Source organism: Ptychodera flava, chromosome 14 (genome assembly GCF_041260155.1).
Source record: "Ptychodera flava strain L36383 chromosome 14, AS_Pfla_20210202, whole genome shotgun sequence".
In the NCBI taxonomy this organism is placed as follows: Eukaryota; Metazoa; Hemichordata; class Enteropneusta; family Ptychoderidae; genus Ptychodera; species Ptychodera flava.
The window spans coordinates 34463366-34484122 of NC_091941.1; the positions used below are offsets into that span (position 1 = coordinate 34463366).

A 20757-nucleotide genomic window follows, 5' to 3' on the forward strand; every position below is an offset into this window, starting at 1 on the left:
CCATCTGATAATCCATATACTGATAATAAAATGTCATGATCAATGAAGTCAAACGCCCTTGAAAGATCCAGCAAAAGTACACTGTTCAAATAACCATTCTCAACATTATGCAGTATTTCGTCAGTCAAACGAATTAAAGCTGTCTGACATGAGTAATTCTTCGTTTAACAGACTATCATTCCAGAGTCGTCGGATTATTTACTTTATCGAGGAATATGTAAAGCCGATAGATTCTAGCAATGTAAGTCCAATAGATTGGATCAAGATTGCTGAAGATATCCAGAATAATTACGAATCATTTGATGGTTTTGTGGTACTCCATGGTACCGACACCATGGCATACACTGCATCAGCCTTATCTTTCATGCTGGAAAATCTTGGCAAGCCAGTTATTCTGACTGGCTCTCAGGTCTGTATATGGTTATCGGCTGTACTTCTTGAAAAAGAGGAACGGAGACTAATGATTCTTTGATCGTCATTGTTAAACCCTACATGCAAGCGATATTTTCCTGTGAAAATCCCCAAAGCACTTTCGCCAAGTATGCTACTTATCAATATGCCAAACCTGATGACACTATCAATACTTGAATCTGGCCAACACAGGGCAAACAAGTCCAATTTTCCTGTACTAACATGGTCTCCGCTTGCCATTTTATTTTCACGATGCTGTTTATATCGGCTAAAGTGATAGTGAGAAACTTCCATAATTAACAGATGAGCTGGAGACACGTACGGAGTATGAAATAAAATAACACGATAAAATAAAGGCCTTACATTTTATATTTTATTGGATCGGGTTTAAGAATGCTTGCTGATTTTCATAATTTTAACCCTCTAATGAACAGTCAAAATATGGTATTGAGCAGAAACAGTGAATTTCAGATTACTTCAATTCAGAGGGTAAGAGCTACGTTTTCAAACAAATTCACAAATGCTATATATTAGTAACATTTGCAATAAAATGTAATTTTGTATGATCATTAGACAGGCCATGTATTATATGTATAGGCATAGACCCTCGACAACTCGAGGGTCTATGGTGTAGGCTACGTATATAGGTTAAGGAAATCAGGGCATGCGGGCATAGGTTCACTATGGTCAACCTACTTTACCCGAAGAATGCCTGGAGGATATGTAGGTCAACGTTGTGAAACCTTGTGGCTTAGAGCTGTACTATGGTCGAGTTGAATAAACAATTCGTGTATGTAATGTTTTAATAGCCTGAGTTTTGAAAAATCATAGGAATGTTCTCATATCTTTCATTAAACAAAAACTTCTTTTGTGACATGCTTTACTCTCTGTGACTGTTTATTTGCACCAGTTTTGATGGTTGTATAAAGTTCATCGCGTTTTGTGTCTTTATAGGGAATCTTTTCAAGTCCGTCCATCCTTATCAATACCTGCAATGAAGCATTTATGAGGGACTTCTAAGTATCGTAAATAACATGGCTACCATAGCAGCCATCACGTTATTGTGACTCGTTGAAAACTGTACTCACAAACACAACTCATATACAATTGTTAATGACAGAATTCCTGGGATTTTTACTCCATCCATTCCGTCAGCTTCAACATTGATACATCGTTCCCCGATTGATATAACATTTCCCTAAATACTTCAGGTACCCCTGTTTGAACTTCGCACTGACGGTTATGATAACTTACGTGGTGCCATCTACCTGGCCGGACATTTTGACATTCCAGAGGTAAGGTCTCTTTGTCCCAATTTCTCGTGAGTCATTTCTAGATGATGAACCAGCGATTTCCCTAATACGTATGATATTCCATGATCACAGTTCCAGCCAAAGAGATTTTTGAAGATAAGTGAAATGTTATTTTCTAAATAACTGAACTCTTATATCATTTTAAGGATTGTGCCCTCTGAATTTCTAACCGCAGAGGACAATGTATGTGATGAGGATGTGTAAATTGATATGTTTAATAATAACTCTCAAAAACAACTTTGTCGCTGCGGGCGTAATTTTGGCGGGATTTTGAACTGGTATTTATTGCGTGAGTGTGTGCTTCCTGAGTCGCACCAAGATTTGGCGAGAAGACAAAGCAATCGGGGTATTTTAGTGCAAGTAGATCTGTCTAAACTTACTTATACAGCCCATCGTGCCTTTGGGCGGCCATTTTGTTGCAGTCATTCCTGGGACATGCCTGAACTCTCTGTGTTCAAATTTGGCATACAAAGGACGTTGTGCTATTTCGGGCAAGTGCTCGTCGACAGCAGATCGTCAGGCCTTTGTGCGAATGTAAGAAAATATGCCAATACTGCGGTATTCATTCGAAATCCACCTTGGTCACCATTTTACAATGAAAATGTCCATGTATAGAGTACTTTATCAAATATATCAGGACGGGTTTCATAAACTTAGCAAATGAATGACGTTCTCAAATGAGTACATAATATGCACTCAATTTATTTTGCTATTCGATCCAATACGGCCGGGCACAGGGCGGTCTAGTAAGGGACTGGGGGGGGGGCGTGGATTCATGGGGGAGGGGGTCACCCTGTTTTTGACTTTGGTGACAGGGGGGGGGGGGGTCACTCTGTTTTTGAAATGCCCAATAGAGGTTCAGCGTGTTTTTGCATTTCGGCATGGGCTCATGCTTGCCTAAAATGCACTGTGCCAGCCAAAAATATATCAGAGATATGTTATGTATGACACAATTTTTCGGCGCGCCCTTTGGGCGCATTACTTTAAAATATCAGACATATTTTCCAGCATGCCCTTCTGCCGCATGACTTTCATATATCAGACATATATATTCGAGATATCTGGATGTTTAATATTTTTCGGCGCGCCCTTCGGGCGCGGTTCTTTAATATATCAGAGGTACATGTCAGAAATATCTTGAGATCTGTAAATTGAAATCTGTTTTGCAAAGTGTACTAATCATTGTGAAATCTGCAGTTCATATGAAAAGCATGACAAGTTCATTTTTTACAACAGTTTTGGACATCTGGTTATGCATCGAAAGTATGCAATACATTCACAGCTCATTCAAAATACTGCATTCAAACTTTAGAATTGACATTTTAAGTTCCTATTTTACACTGCTGCAAGATATCAATCTCTTTAAAACATAGAATTACTGAATGTTTAAAATATGCCCCAAAATATTATATATATATATATATATATATATATATATACATGTGTGTGTGTGTGTGTGGTTGTGTGTGTGGTGTGTGTGTGTGTGTGTGTGTGTGTGTGTATATACTGAATTATTGAATTCGTATTCCATCTTTTGTTTGTCGCACAGAGGGGTCACTCTGTTTTCGAAAGTTGGAATAGGGGGATCAGCCACCTTCTGATGTCGGCAAAAAAATAATTCACCCCAAGGCCGATTAAACTGACTAGTCCATAAATTCTAAATGAACACTATAATGTTGTTTTTTACTTGCCACGCTATTGTGCAAAGACTTTCAGAATATGTCTTCAAAGTTGACTGAAAATCAGATATATTTTTCTGCTGGATAAAATCAACCATGAATTTTCGATTCAAACAAGCTGTGAAAATTTCAAGTTATGTTTGAATGTTTCATCAAATATTTTCCCTGCAACAGTCCTGAATATCATTTTGTCATTATTTTTCACGGCAAAATGTAAAAACAAGAATGTGACTTAGTCCATTTCCGAATGAGTTATCGAAAAATACTTTCTTCGTAAGTTCGTAAACAAGTAAGTAAGTAAGAGTGTGAATAAGTAGTAAGTAAGTAAGTAAGTAAGTAAGCAAGCAAGCACACAAGCAAACAAGTAAGAAAGTAAGTACGTAAGAAGATATGTAAGTAAGTAAGTGAGTAAGTAAGTAAGTAAGTGAGTAAGTAAGTAGAGATATAAAGAAAATAACTGTATTCGTATTGCTGTCATTTCAAACAAATTAATGTAATATCATTCGCAGTCTGTAGTTCGGCCGAGTGCCCTGTAGGCGTACGCAGTTCAGGTGACACAGATTGATATAAAGGTATATACTTAACAGGTATTAAATAATATGATATCAGTCACATCATATCTGTAAAGTATCGGTATCAGTACCAGATACTAGTATTTCGAAATGCTTTTGAGAGCAGAATCAGAAAAACATGTTTTACAGACGAATACAAAAATGCTGCAAAACATATAAAGTATAATCAAGTATCACATAATGCATGGATTCTCGGGGATCTATATTGATAATAACACAGGGATTTTGGAGCTTGGCTTTAAATGCGTTGTGTACAGAGTAAAGTGTATCAAAAAGTCGATATAATACCCCTAGCTAGAAATGGATTGTGTAATCTGTAACAAGGTACTGATAGGGTGATGTCAAAGTATGTGGTACACACCTAAACTTTATCAAATACTTGTACTAAAACTCAATATTGCAAATCTGGCACACAGTACTCTGACATTATTTGATAATTAATACATCGTTAACACTTAGATTTAGGACACATGATTATCGCTTACAGATAAAACAGTGTACACATGTGGAAGCATTACAAGCATTGTAAATCAGGTGATGTGACTGTTCTAATTCAATCTCGCAACGTCAGCGTTTTATAAAATGAAAACCGTGTAATGTAGAGTATGAGCACTGAACACTGTGGGTCCTTGATTTACAAGTTTTATCGCCGGTATTGGTTGCATGTTTTGATAAGGATACAGATTGCAGTCGATCTCAGGTCGACAAGGTGCATGACCTATGACCTTGTTTTTGTTACACGGCAATTGATATCTGTGGTAAAGGCAGAATGCACCTTTTCGAAGTGGACAATTCTTTCTCGGTGTGCTACTTCTGTGGTTTAAAGCCTGTTGAATGATTGAAGTTTTCACTGCCACCTTTTTTTGTGAAATCGAAAATTTTATTGTCCCAACAGAGTTATTAACGAGTTATTAAAACAGGGAATACCATTTTAATGACTATTTGAAGTATCGGTAAATTTTAGGTGATTTGTTTCGCCAATATCAAACTTTACGAGATGACCCTTTATTTGTATTCTTGGTTTTGAAAAAGAATGGTTTACAGTCTTCTGAAGAGTTTTTGTTTCGAGGCGCATATTAGAATTTGTTTGTGTGTTCAGTAGTGTCTGGATTAAAGATCTGTATCATTTACAATTTACGCGAATAAATTAAAGTCGAATTAAAAGGCACCAACATACCCAGTAATTCCAAACTTTAACGAGATGATTCAACAGCTGAACAAATCTAATTGTTTTGAATACTATTCCCTTGTCGCATGTGATATTAAGCCAGGAAATATGAATTACTTCACTTTGTTACCTTCTTTACATATTATTTTGTAAAGAGGAGAAACGTATTTCATTGTTGGTCATCTCTGAAAGTGAAGAAACCCTGACTGTGTGATATGCACGTCTCTGATTAGCTGCAGTATGAGTAGCTCGAGGTTTTGCCTGGGTGTTTGGGTTGGACGGCAATTTGCCGTCCGACCAAAACACCCAGGCTAAACCTCGAGCTACTGTGCAGCAGCTAGTCTCTGATTTGTTTGAAATGTATAGGCTACATACAAAGTGTTAAATGCTGGAAGATAGTAACTGTCTCCTACAAATTGTAGGATTCATTAGCAATGGACACTTTCGTATTCTGCCTTATGCACTGATTGTTCACTGGAATGTAGATATTCATTGACAATTGGATTAAACTTTTTACCAGAACCAGGCATGGTTGTGATTTTCTTTCTTTTTGGGACACTGTATGTCTAGAAACTAACTCTAAGTTGTCTGAGATCCTATCATTAAAGTTATGGTTGTTAAGTGACCAACTTACATAGGGTTTGGGGTTTGCGATATCTTGCCACTGCAAAAGTCAATGATATGTGCTTTGAGGTAGGAGAAGAACTCTCCCTACATCCTTGACTGTGTTCATTTTAAAATTGCCAGACTAACAGATATATACATAAATATGAAAGTTAAAACATCAAGAGGATAAAACAGGGTCCTCGCGACATGTGCACCACGAAGTTAAAATTACTCACTGATATGTCATTGTTGTCGTATTCCTCTTTAGGTAACACTGTATTTCAACAACAAATTATTTCGTGGCAATCGAGTCACTAAAGTAGCGTCACATGGGTTTGATGCCTTCGATTCGCCAAATTTTCCTCCCCTGGTTACTATGAATGTCGATGTTGAAGGTGAGTTCTGCTGTTTGCGCTGTTACATGTAACTGTATTCGTACAACATAACAGCACGGATTATTAAAGGTTCATTCGGTCTCATACAACAACTGTGCTGACCATGGTAGTTTTCTTAGATTTGGTATATAATCCCTTTTTTGCCAGTAGTTAAAGTTCAAGAATGTGTTTATAACCTCTCTCTCTCTCTCTCTCTCTCTCTCTCTCTCTCTCTCTCTCTCTCTCTCTCTCACACACACACACACACTAATTAATTGAATTTTTGTATTTTCCATGACAGTTGCACGGGACAGCATTTTCAGATGTAATACAACAGAGAAGTTCAAAGTTCACAATAATATGGATAACAACATTGCTTTACTTCGACTTTTCCCTGGTATCAATACCAGTACGGTAAGTATCTCGATTTCATTCACTCTTGTAAAAAACACACAAAAGACAACGACAAAAACAAAGACAAAAAACAAAACAAAACAAAAACTGCGGAGTGGTAAAAGAAAAAGTATACTGAACAACGTTCAATGACCATTGACGTGAATTCACGTGAAGTCATTCTGTGTAACGTCCAAAATCTGATTTTATAAAATTTAAAAACGAACAGAAAATACTTTATCTACACACTACCGGTGCACATTCTGTATATCATGCAGACGGATGGTATTCAGCGCCATGTGTTCCTACGGACGACATCATGTCAACTATCGGAACACGCAGCACTATGGAAAGTTTCAGCGATAAATTTAAAGAGTTTACTCTCAGATATTCCTGAGCCAGAAATTTGCTATAAATTCTGCGAAATGGCTCATAGTTCTTAATATTTATCCAGACATGTAAATCAAAAGGACGACACTAAGTGTTACTTTTATTTCATTGTTGTCGGCAGGTAAAGTCATTCCTTCAGCCTCCAGTGGACGGAGTGGTGTTACAGACCTATGGTGCTGGCAACGGCCCTGACAACAGACAAGATTTGCTGGATGTCTTCAAAGAAGCATCTGACAGAGGAGTTCTTATTGTCAGTTGTACACAGTGTATAAAGGGGAAGGTCGATAGAAAATATAATACAGGAAAGGTACTGTAGGAATTCATTCGATAATGCTTTACAGAAAACGATGGTGAATTCACATAAAAAATGTCAATCATTGACACCGTTATCGTATATGATGTTACATACAAACGGTCTGCACTTCATTGGCACAACTGAGTGACGTTGTATTTTCATAAATTTTCCTGTAGTTTTTTCTTCGTTTGCCTTATTCAATTCCTTCAATGTTCTTTGTGCTTTACAGGCGAATAGAAACTTTCATATTGTCAATTTTGAGTATATCAGGGTGTGATTATTGATTCACATTACCGCTATCCAATAGCATCCATCAATTCAGGGGTGATCGGTAGCGGGTAAAATCGGACGTGGTAAAAACAATAAAAAATATTCTGACCAAACTGGCTAAAATGAAGATATTCGCTGAACAGATACAACAACCTTCCAAGCTCAGTGCTTCCAACTTTTACGAAACGAAGTAGCAGGCGTGAATTCGTCCCTTCTTGACGTTGTTGATTTGATTGAGTTTCGAGTTTCTTCGCTCATAGTTCACCATTATCTTTGGCTAAAAAGACTTCATCCTATTCGTCCCAGATGCTAGTGCAACAATGAGCCCGTCATATCTTGAGCAACATAGTTTGAATGTTAGCCCATGAACTCATATGCATGTTTAACTGGCGAATGTCCGTAGTTCGACCACTTACTCGTCGATTGTCGATAGTCTTGACACGGTACCATCATAACCCTAGTTGTAATCACACGTCCAATCTCGAAACGATATCTATTTCAAATTACATTTTTGTGAATATTACCCTGACAGTTATACATGTCGGACTTTTCCTATTTCAAGTAAATGACTAACACCTTTGAGTAGTTGGCTTAACTAATCTGCCATATAACTGAAATACTAAATGCAGTGTTTGATCCATTATTGTCATCAAATATGAATAGATAACAATTTACCAAATAGTTTATAATTTACAAAACAATTTACTGTGATGTATGATTTGATATTTCACTCAACAACTCGACTTTAAAGTTTTAAATTGAAAGTTTTATTTTACTAATTTGCAGGCAATGCTCGATGCCGGAGTAATATCAGGTTGTGACATGACAACGGAAGCAGCTCTGACAAAACTTAATCACGTGATCGGTTTAAATCGTACCATGGAAGAAAAACGTCAACTGATGGCAAGAAATCTTAGAGGAGAAATCACAGAAACACCGGATGACGACGGCGTGAATTGAAAGAATGAAAACAATAAAAGGCAGCAGAAGTTCTTTGGAGAAAGAAACTTGAATTATGTTTTCCCGTCAAAGGAGACGAACAATTGGCAAAACATTAAGTGTAATATAAGAGGACGCAGAAATATAATGGCAATCATTATAAATAGTGATAAACTCAGGAAAACCAAGTCTGTACAATTTTAGTGTCTTAACATCATTTTAAAACGGAGTATGTTCATTGAACGGATATCGAAAACACACACAATTTTTGTGCCATTCATTTACATATATATGGATGCTAAATGTGCAATTTTGATTTTAGTAGCGAACATTTGTATAACAGTTGTTGCTTATTTTTACAGTGTGGGCCACTTTTTTGTGTCCTATCGATAGACCTAGTGTTGAAACTTTGTCACATTTCTCTAATCAACAATTTGAAACTGTGAAGTTCCTTCATGTATGATAGTCTTTCTAAGGTATTCAAACACTTATAAATTACCATTAGGCCCATCAAATAATTCTCATAAACGTAGGACTGCTGACATAGCGCTTCACCTCTTAGTTTAACTAACCTAAATTACTTGACAAACCAACTAATCTATGATTTTTTTTGCTTGACCTGTCGCACAACTTACAAGATTCGTTGAAAATGCGTTTTATAAGCAAAAAGAAGAGACAATCTTAATTTGAACTTAATTGCTTTAATTGTGTAATTAATTGTCCCTAACTCTTTCTGTATCTGTACATGTTTGAGGTAATAGTGACTTGTAGGTCCGTTGGGCCGGGCATCTGAAAATAAGAGAGCTGCAAATCACAGCAATAAATAAACTACTACTACTATACTACTGTGATCTACCTTTCACATGGAAGCGTGTAGTTACATTCAATAAAAAAGCTGAGATGAACAGAGTTGTAATTTGTTTGGTAGAAATCCTTTATATGGGCAATGTACAATCGTAATTATTTACGATGGTAAGCAATATTCAATTTTGAGGGTTCCAAATTCTTTTCAACTCGATTTATACGGCTGTAACTATAACATTGAATAAATGAGTACACACGTTACACCAATAACCTTTCAGGAAAATGTTGTCTCTTTCAACCACTTGAAACGCATATTTCTCCCGCTATAGTATACATGAGAGTTTTATGGAATACTTATAAACTAATCTATGAATTGGGTTATCGAGGTTGTGTGCTTAGGTTAATGTATAAAATCTGCCACCATTGCATCAGGAAACATATCCTGATTACTGTGAGTTCATCCTGAGAATGTGTGTACATCTGCACGTACTATTGATAGCATTATACCCATCGATAACCTATGAAACTTGCAGCATAGTGAGATTCAACCTGCTTCACAATGAATACTTGGTTCCCGAACGTCTTCTCTCAGTTGATATCTGTCACTTTCATACCTGACTATACATGCCCAAGGAAGGAGTACTTTCGCTTGATCACGTTGATGATATACCCACACTCATCACTGAGTCAACAGAGAATATCATAATCCAGGACTTGGGATTAAATCTCACCAAATGACTACATGATAGTGATATGTTCAACTGTCCACTTCTGTTTTAGGGTCACTTAGACACGGTATTAATGATCAAATAAAGGGAGAGGAGGGGCTCACCAAGAGAGAGAGAGGAGCAAGCAGAGCTCCTTACTTTAGAATTGACGGGTGGGCAAGCCCATGGTCGGGCAGCATGTACAACTCTGCTGTGGTCGCATGGTGCATGCTAACTTTAATTGCCGGTGCCATCTTGGTGATCAATGTCTAAATACTCAGCAATGGGCTGTGACAGTGAAGGCATATAAAACTTTCGCTGCAAGAGTTTACATTGATACTGCAAAGAGAAAGCAGGAAGGTGGCAGTCAGTGCATTAAGGAGGCTGGTATTTGTGAAAATCACTCCTACACTATATTCTCCAGGGCTGTAGCCTGATGGGGAGGGAAGCTGCCCCTCCCCTGGAATTCTCTACACTGTCAAAATTTATGTAAATCACCAAAATTGATTAAATTGATTGTCATGATACCCAGAAGATTAATGACCTACAATCCTGAAATTTTTCAATGGCCCACTATTAAAGTAACTTTTGATTTGTTCACTATATTTGTTTCAATGTCAACCACAGTTTCTTGTTCCACTCCCCAAAGCATGTTGAGATACACAGTGTTCAGCTCGTCAACTCAGCCTGTACATGTGTAAACTGCTTTGTTATTGTTGACAAGTGAAATCTGGTCTGGATTAGAAATCAATTGTAAACAACAACCCATTTAACAGATATGGACTTTGTACCGAAAAGTTAAATAGTTTCCAAGTTTCAGTATTATTTGGGAAGTAGGACAAAAACATGCAATAGATATACAGAACAAAAATAGTGAAAATATCACCAAAAGTTGACTGTCCCTGTAAAGTGTTATTAAATTGACACAAAACTACAAATTGAATTCCAATACACAGATATTTTTAAGCAACATAACTTTAATGCTTTATACATGTATTTTCAAACCTTTCCTCAAATGTTATTTACACAGACATGGACAATGCTGGAAACATTTTGGGAAAAACCATAAAAAAATATTACATAGCTTGGCTACATATATTAACCCAACACACAGAAGTTAACTCCCATCACACACACACACACACACAGCATTTCTCATAATACTGGCATTATCAAAATATCAGACCACTAAGTGGAGCACCGACATAAAAAAATTCAAACCTCTAAGAGGGATTCAACAGAAGCCATTCAAAGCTTCCTAAACTATCTGTGCTAGCAAACACTTTAGCATCTACATTCTCTGGTTGCAGAATGAATACATACAGTAGAAACACAACCTTGAAGTGTAAGTTAAAATAAAAGCTAAGTTTGAAACTGCCCTCTTGGGACTACTTTGGACACACAACTTTATGTACATAAAAAATAAAACATGGGTACTGTACTTCATTAGCAGCCATGTTGGCATTCTGCTCTGCGTGCTGACAGCATGTTCCTAGTTCCTACTCAATAAGTAAAAACAAAGAGTAAAGCAACAGACCATGCAGAGTATATGATAGTAATAAATATGTCATCATTTACAAAATATTATAAAATATCATCCCAAAAACTCAGAATCTGTCAGACCAACACCAATCTTTGTATTAAATTTTACTCATGCACTTTTTCACATTTTTAAATTAAAACTCAACACAAATTTCCTGTACCAGAGTGCTATGCACATGCATTCATATTAACACACACATACCATAAACATAGAACCTGCCATTATAAATGTAGCACTCACACCATTGGGTGCTTTGGTAAAGCATTGACACTCCAACACTTTTTGCATACAGAAAGTGACAGTTTCAAATATCATCAATATCCAGCTGTAAAGTCAACAGGTACGGTTCAGTTTGATTGCTCATAAGCAAGCAAGTTGCTTATATAGTGTTGATTGGAACGCAGTAGAAAGTCTTGCAGCTTTAGGTTCAATTTGTCAGTGAAACTGTTAATACAATGTAGTTTAATGACATACCAAAGGAGCTACATTATGAAGGGACAAGTCAATTGGGTCTGCGGTAAGGCTTTCAAAAATATTTTCTATAGACCCAACGAAACAAAATATGTGAATATGTATGCATTATTGACATCTGTCATAAATTATCATTAGATTTGCATATGTGAACAGTACGCTCTACATGAATGAACACCACTTCATTTCTCTGCAATCAACTGATGTAAATGTGTTTTCCTGTGATTTAACTTTTCTGCTTGAAAAACATGAAATGATTGATAGCTATCGTTATACACCTTTGATTAACTTAATTATCCCAGTTTTCAATGTCTATTATCTGTTCTATGAGCATCCAAAGAATCAAGATGTACATGTGAACACTAAAATTGTACCCATTTGGTTTCCTGACCCTAATTATACGTATTGCTATGATTAGCAATCATTGTGAGTGTTCATTCATCATCAACATTTCACCATGCATGATTTTTTAAACTTTCTATTGGTATATTAAAATTTTGAACACGAAGATTTTTCTCAGGAAGAGTGTCTTCTTGGTTTACCCTGTAAAACTAAGTAAATCTCATAATGTAAAGTCACTGTAGTTCCTGGAGCAGGTGAAACATGATGGAGTGGCATTTTAGGGACTCAATTTAGAACAGGTGCAGAAATTGTTGACAATGATTAATAATTATCCATATTTCCATACTAGCTGTTTACACTGAACACCCCATTGTAGCACTATATTTATTCTGAATTAGTTTGTGCTCCATAATATGGTGGCAGCACCAATCACATTTTACCCTGTGATTCTAATTACAATACGCCTATGAAACCTTTGAAAACACATGGTCATGATCCTCTGGTCCAGAGACTCAGCAAACTTATGATTGGTGAGAATGACTTTGACTACAAAATCACAAGGATGTCAAAATCAGCCTTGGTAAGCCTTCCCTGAAGCACTCACCCTAATTCACTCAGAATTCCACAAAACAAAATGAAATCAGCAAGACTGCAGAACACTGGGCTCACACTAGCTTGCACTACGGAGTCAATGTATCCTAAAGGGGTACATTTCTACATACATGTATTTATTGTGAAAGATCTCCCCGAAGTAAAGTATGTAACTACTGACTTGACCAACTTTGCCCAGCTTATGTTACAGCAAAGACTTTTGATCAAATAATTTTAAACAACTGTGCAGTAAAACACAAAACATTCAATCATGATACATTTCAATCTCTTGAATGATCTGCTGCATTGTAGTGGCTTTTTACCCTGTACAGTCAAAAGTATTTCTGAAGACTTGAAATGATCCTGGTATTTGCATTTTAGGAGCTCAAATCGTTTCATTGGACAGCTGCAGATAAAAGTTTACAATTCTGTGATCACACAGTTGATACTGTCAGCACTTTACGCATGGATTATACTTGATAAAACATTTGCTGGCTGTGATCCTTCTCCTTACAGAATCAATGATTTTATCTCTTGGTTCTTGCACTGACGCGCCAGCGACTGCGCCGTGAAGCCAAGGGAATCTGCTATGTCCGTCTTTGCACCATTCTCTCGCAGGAATTTGATGGCTTCAATGCTCTCACACAGTACTGCCTGTAATGGTTAAATGAAATTTCACAGGGATGATTAGAAAATGTAAAACACTACCAAATGTCCCGAACAGTCTGGTGTTTATTTTTTTATGAATCCAGTCAATAGAAAACTCTACAGATTCTTGTGTGTTAATTGATTGAAGTAAGTTGGCGTATACAGAACTCTGGCAGAATGGCTTTATTAGAGGTCAGCCTAAACCTTTGACTTCATACTGTCTATTCAAATATATGAGTGAGGGCAACAGTATGCCCTTGGCAATACGTTCCATTTTATGAACATGATATGGCATGTACTGTTACAAGTTTCAGACTGGGACAATATTTAATGCGCCTTTATATTAGTCGGCAGCAATTAGTATCAACACAGTCCCTCCACAAAGTTTGTGATCCTGGTATCAAACAGAATACAAACTGATCATGGCGCATAAAAACTCATAATATCATCAGCTCTAGAAAGGATTGGGACAGTGTGCAAAATTAAGAGCAAATAGCTTCAGGTCATAAGGGCCTGCACCAAGCCCAAGCTTCAGGTCCTTACAGAAAACTGCAGGTCCTCAATACATGAAGTTGTTAAAGACAATTAAAGTCAACTTCTCCACCAATGTCAGTAAGTATTCTCTGAAAAGGACTATTGTTCACATAGATTGCAGAATAGTGTAAGTGAATGAATCATTCAGCTACATGATCAGGAATCTGAAAAGATCACAGCCCTCATCTCCCTCACTGTCATTTTCAATGTTTTCCACCACGGAGGGGGGGGGGGGGGGGGGAACTATGGACTAACAGGCCTAGGAGAATTTGAAATTTTTTTCTAGCCATGTCAAATCCCCCAATCTCGGACCATAAAATGATGTCAAACACCCAGAGGCCGGCGAATACAGGCTCATGCACTGTGCATACATGTGGCTGATGAAAGCGAGAAAGTTTGTCTCTCATGACTTTCTATTGGGATGGTGTTCTCTAAATTGCTGTGTATAATTGTACACTACACCTGGGCATGTGATATTTTGATTTGAAAATGGTTGGAGAGCTGAAAATCACTTCTGAAATTAGCCAACGCGAGTGGTAGAGGAGTGAGTAAATAGCTTAGTACCCTGAAAACAGTCATGAGTAAGGGGAGTGTATGAATAATTTTTTATGCAAACATTGTTCTTTTTATTATTATGTAAAACATAAGGGAGAAAGTACCTGGTATGTATTTTGATATGACGTATGGATTACTTTCAAAATTTTTCAAAAAATAAATATGCTTAAATATGGCCTCTGTTGCATTCATGAAGAAACAGATGAAGTTATACTTTTAATTAAAAGGACAAGTATCGTAACTTTTTCTCTATTATAGAAATTGCAGACAACATGAATGGCACACGTCGCCACTCGCGGAAATGAATGCATATTTTCTGATCGAAAAGTTTTGCCTGAGCGATTGTTGGGTCTCATCGCCTTTTGAAAGCGTAAAGTTATTAAAATGACTCTGAAAAGTTTGACAGACACTCGATTCTGCTGAAAACCATGATCAGTTAATGCTAACATTACCAGGGTTACACTCATTGGACAAGTATTATTATAATATTGTATCGCATTGTTGCACCAAAATCAATTCATTCCATTGCTAGAATCTGCATGCATGGACGTAATTGACACTGATCTGAATGTAATCAGCTGCACTGTGCTATGAGGGATTAGACTCTTCGTAAATGTAAAAAGTCGCGAGACAAAAATTACAATGTCGCGACATTGTCAACTCCCCCCGCCCCCGGTCTGGCGTACCATAGAGATTGAATTCTCCACTACCAGGACACGAAGTGTGATCAATCCCCTGTTGCCCACACTCCCACGGTGGAAAACATTGTGCATGACATTCAAGTCTGAATCACATGATTCAGAGTCAGTCATCATCTGCATCTGTTACAGGTCTTGACGGAGAAATTTTCATTATTTATTCCAAATTTCAGTCGGTCATAAGGACCAACATTTTGTTAAAAACTTTCGGCCCGACGAGAAATCTGTCGGTCTCGGACTGTCGGACCAACGTTAATTTCGCACACTGGATTGGACACTTTTTCATAATCATCATTAGATTCTAAAGTTGTCTTGTAAAAACTGTGTGCACATACTGTGAATGCATGGCTTTTAATAATTTAAGAGTAAACATAAAATTGGTATACCATGGTTTCCCATTGGAGGAACCATTTTCCCATCTACATATAACAATACAGTCATCATAGTAAGTGACACAAGGAATACGACCATTTTTCCTCGATCAATGCACCAAAGTATGAAACAGTGTTACCAAACCTCAGGAAAACAACACCCTAGTAACAGTACATGTAGTGTGCATGAAAGCATGGTTTGACTTACAAGATGAAGCGCTGTTCTCTCATTGTAATCTGGACAGTTGACATCTGCACCAGCCATGTGCCAGGCTTTCAAAGCGTCGACATCATCAAGTGATGCAGCACTGTAAATTAGAACAAAATGAAAAGGGTTTTCTTCTGAGCTTGACTTCTACGCAATGTGCAGCCATATCTTAAAGGTAACATAATATATCAACTGAGTAAATCAGGTATACGTGATGGAAATGCAAGTCAGAAGAAAAAATATCAGGTATAATGTAATTAAATGAGTATGACAAAAGGGCATTTACTGGAGAAGTGCTGTATGATTTGGATATAACACTTCAGGTCACCATAGGATATGTACGGTACTATCCATAAAGGGTAGGGTTAAATTCAATTCAATATTAGTTCTGTATAGAATATTTTTAATGGTTTGGTTGCTCTTGTGAAGTTGAGGTACTGCTTCACCACTAGAAACAACCATGAATGCAAATAAAAAAAATTTTGACTTACTCGCAAAGACGCATACCAACTTGATGTTGGGTCATGTGTTCAATGTGGGCACCTGTCTTTCGCAGTAACCTTATAATATCAAAATTCCTGAAATACATGACAATGAGAGATGACTATAAGATTAGAGATGCTCATTTTTGTGAAATTTCATATTTCATATATTTATCCTGAAATGACTGTCAGGGTGCTCTTCAATCAGCTTATAATAATCCATGGCAGCTCTTGCGTTTCTGAGTCAAGTGGCTCACTGTCTGCATATGTGGTATATATGAGCAACGCAATATTTAATTTGAAGGTTTGAAATTATCCCAGCCGCATAAAATGTCTGGTATTCCATAAGACTAAAACACACAGTTGGCATAAGGTGGCAGTCATAGAACACTGGGTGGTCAAATATTAATGGTAATCTAGTTTTTATGGTAATCAGTGCAGAGATCTAAGTTATTCAGTGATTCAGCGTGTTTCAAAAAGCTGCATAACAAACTGACAAACCAGCTGTAATTTTTTACAAGTACAGTAAATGATTTGCTCTACTACTTGTCACTTTGCCAAAAATTAAGGGGTCACATTACAAATTGCTTTGACCACTTGATTTTTCATTGGATGCTGGACGCCCCATACATTAATCTTCATTCATTAAAATCTACATTATATTTAATATTTTGCAAGCACTAAGACAACCTTGCTGGGTGCCTTTGAAGTCAAAAACTGTAGAAATCAAGACATGATATGTAACAACCTGATGACTGTACATGTACATGTACATATGACAATGAAATAGGAAACTGCAATGTACAGATTGTGCAGGTACTGACAATGTTAGGGTCTGTAAACTGTCGTGAGAAAATTGAATAAAGCTTTGAAATTTAACCTGCAAGCATGACATTGAAGATGGAATACTAAAGACTACTGATTCCATGGAATGTCACTATATGGAAAGACTACTGATTCCATGGAAATGTCACTGTATGGAAAGACTACTGATTCCATGGAAATGTCACTGTATGGAAAGACTACTGATTCCATGGAAATGTCACTGTATGGAAAGATTACTGATTCCATGGAATGTCACTGTATGGAAAGACTACAGATTCCATGGAAATGTCACTGTATGGAAAGACTACTGATTCCATGGAAATGTCACTGTATGGAAAGACTACTGATTCCATGGAAATGTCACTGTATGGACTTACTTGAATCTGATGGCATCCATCAGAGGGGAGTGACCAAACCTATCTCTGGCATAAATGGAAGCACCATTCTCAAGGAGGTACTGTACTGCTTCATAATGCCCTTCACAAGCTGCGATGTGAAGCGGTGTCCTTCCATCAAAATCTGACATGCTAAGTTCCCCACCCTGAAAAGAATATCAACCATCAATATAGGGCTGTTCACAAATGACATCATTGACATCATCTTTCATTAATATGCAAAAGTAAATGTTTGTCCTTCTTTGCAGATTACGGTTTTGGAAACTACATGTATGCATGCAGGAAGGACTAAAATACTATTTAGTTGGTGACTTCTAGTTTTACAATATATACTAAAAGATGAACTTACAGCTCAGACTTCAAGCTGCAACAATAGCCATCCATTCAACACAGACAAATTTTGTATGAATTTCAGACAGCAGCATCCAATGTGGCCCATGCATATTAAGTAACATACCTGTCACCATGAACAGTGCTATAGATTTCCCATCATACACTGCTGATGGGAAACCTTTCCCTGCCTTTCAAAGTTTAGAATGTTTTGCAAGATTTTTTGTTGATCAAGACATGCACCATACAGTGTGAACAATCATGTTGTATGTTTTTCACTCCAGTATTTTGTACAAGACAGTAGACACTGAACAGAAAGTATAAAAGTATTCTTTAAGTCTGGAAATGTTGAGAAATGTGGCAAGAAACACTTGAGGACTTATTTCCTTCAAGTCTAGTGAAAAGGAAACAGAAAACACTTCATTTAAAATGCCTCTTCATCAACAAACACAGCAATCATTCAATAATATATAGTAACGGTGGAAATCAAAGAGCTAGATATTGCTGACCTGTTTCTTTAGTTCACTCATAAGCTTGATGTCTCCAACTTTGGCTGCTGCACACAGCAAAGACGGAAACAGACAATTACTTATAGCTTGGACCTCCTGAAAATAGATAGAGAGATAAAGAAAATCATCAGTTTTTGCAGGTCTACATACATAATATGGGTGATATGAATCATTGCAGATCAATGGTCAAATGTGTATCGGTGAATGAATCATTTTGTGTAAACGATAAACATACAGTAACCTGAATCAATGTAGATCAGTGATCTGAATGCACACCAGTGAGTGAATCATTAATGATCAGTGATCACAATGCATATTAGTGACCTGAATCATTGTAGATCAGTGATCTCTGTGTGTATTCATTAACGGAATCATTGTAGATCAGTGACCTGTGAGTGTTAACTGAATCATTGTAGATCAGTGACCTGTGAGTGTTAACTGAATCATTGTAGATCAGTGACCTGTGAGTGTTAACTGAATCATTGTCGATCGGTGACCTGTGAGTGTTAACTGAATCATTGTAGATCAGTGATCTGTGTGTGTTAACTAAATCATTGTAGATCAGTGATCTATGTGTGTATTCATTATCTAAATCATTGTAGATCAGTGATCTCAGTGTGTATTCATTATCTAAATCATTGTAGATCAGTGATCTATGTGTGTATTCATTATCTAAATCATTGTAGATAAATGATCTCAGTTTGTACTCATTCACTGAATCACTGTAGATCAATGTGTATATCAGTAACCTGAATCATTGTATATTGTTTGATCAGATATGCAATTACTGAAATCTTTCTGTCAATATGACAGTGTGGAAAATTTTTGAGTATCAGTAGGAAAAGTACATTATGTGTACAACAATAACATATTTTCAAAATTACTTTTATGCAACACTAGCATGTGCTACCCGAGTCAACCACAAGCTTCTTTATCAGTATTTTTATCTACAGGCTGTGACCAAATCTCCAACATAGATTTGTTCAGTCTTTACTAAGGCCCTTACTCTATCCTCCATTTGTTTAAATCATTCTGCTGACCTCATGCCTCTCAAGAAAGAACGGTTTGTTTATGTGTGTGTATGTATGTGTGTATGTATGTGCGTCTGTAAAGTGTGTGATGTGTTCATACTAGCTTTTAGGGTTTACTGACGCTTCTCATTACGAAGCAAAAAATCTTGGCTTACTCATCCAACACATTTTTCAACATATGACAAGTGCTTAACATATCGACACAATCTTACAACCTTTGAAAAATTCAAACTAAAGAGCTTGTATACAAAGGTCAGCCGATTTGGGTGGCTGGCACTCACTGGCACCAGATCAACAATTTCATTAATATTAGGTAGTTTGGTTACTGTAACCTATCACTGGGGCTCTGTTTTGTCAAAAAGTTCATATAAAGTTTAAACTGTACACATATCACTTGTTTTGCATAAATTTTGTGCACTGGGCAGTTGTTTCAGGAGTGTGCTCAGTGTGTGAGGAACATTTTCCACATTTGGAAAACCAAAAGAAAAGAATCAGTCGACTAGAGTGCATGTGGTGAAAACTGAATGGAAGGATTAGGCTTGGCAATGAGACGTTTACAGCTTTCATGTGAGATGCAGCTATGTTGTGCCACGGTCCCGGACAATCGTTGTGCTAATCCCAACATGCATCAAATCAAGTTGTCAACACTGATCAACTCAAATAGTAGAGTTAATATGTAATTGCGTTAGCTGCTCAATGATCTTTTGGATAAAAAGATATTAATGACAGAAGCTGCCACTAAATTTGTCTACTCTTGGGTGGAAAACTATAAATACCATTCTAGGGATCTCTTTTGGGGACATAGATGTTGGGCCAGACAAATTGTTGATGGTCTGATAAAAAGTTTCGGTGAAATGATCATATAGTTGTAATGATAATGAACCTTTCATTAAGTCGATTCTGTGTGTCTTGCTGGAAAAAATTGAGCAGCCACTTTGTGTAGGTATGTTGATTCCGCTAATAACACGGCCACAGTAGATTACGTACCTCACTGGATGCTATCCTTAGAGTATTGGCCACAGCCCTGATGAATTCACTGTCACTCAGAGCCAGTTTGCTCTGATCACCCTGTGCTACTTTCATTTCTCCTCTGAGATTCGTTGCCATCATATCCCGTTTCTCTTGCAGGGTCAGTTCATCTTTACTGAGTACATAATTCAGTTTTGTCAAAGCTGCCTCTGTCGTCATGTCAGATCCTGGAATTATTCCGGAATCCAACAGTGCCTGGAAGTTGCAGTTCAAAATATTCATTATTACTCTTAGCCAAGAAAAAAATTCAGGTTATTACGTCAATTTATATTCT

The 20757-nt window shown here is 37.1% G+C and overlaps 2 protein-coding genes across 4 annotated transcripts in view; one reads left to right on the forward strand and one right to left on the reverse strand.

The window, feature by feature from the left end:
* The first annotated feature begins 236 nt into the window (after positions 1–236).
* LOC139150702 (L-asparaginase-like) lies at positions 237–9050 on the forward strand. Its single transcript, XM_070723121.1, has 6 exons — positions 237–409; positions 1623–1706; positions 6018–6144; positions 6425–6537; positions 7028–7213; positions 8258–9050. The coding sequence occupies exons 1-6, from the start codon at positions 335–337 to the stop codon at positions 8429–8431; spliced, it is 759 nt and encodes a 252-aa protein (XP_070579222.1). The 5' UTR covers positions 237–334; the 3' UTR covers positions 8432–9050.
* Positions 9051–10880: 1830 nt separating this feature from the next.
* The window catches only part of LOC139150266 (L-asparaginase-like), a 38162-nt gene continuing 28285 nt past the window's right edge, over positions 10881–20757 (reverse strand). For all 3 annotated transcript variants that reach the window (XM_070722523.1, XM_070722522.1, XM_070722521.1), the window contains 6 exons: positions 20442–20678; positions 18424–18519; positions 17567–17730; positions 16374–16460; positions 15883–15982; positions 10881–13522 (listed from right to left, as the gene is read on the reverse strand). In XM_070722523.1, the coding sequence (XP_070578624.1) occupies positions 13379–13522; positions 15883–15982; positions 16374–16460; positions 17567–17730; positions 18424–18519; positions 20442–20678 (828 nt within the window). In that variant the 3' untranslated portion in view covers positions 10881–13378. The remainder of the gene's footprint in view (positions 13523–15882; positions 15983–16373; positions 16461–17566; positions 17731–18423; positions 18520–20441; positions 20679–20757) is intronic.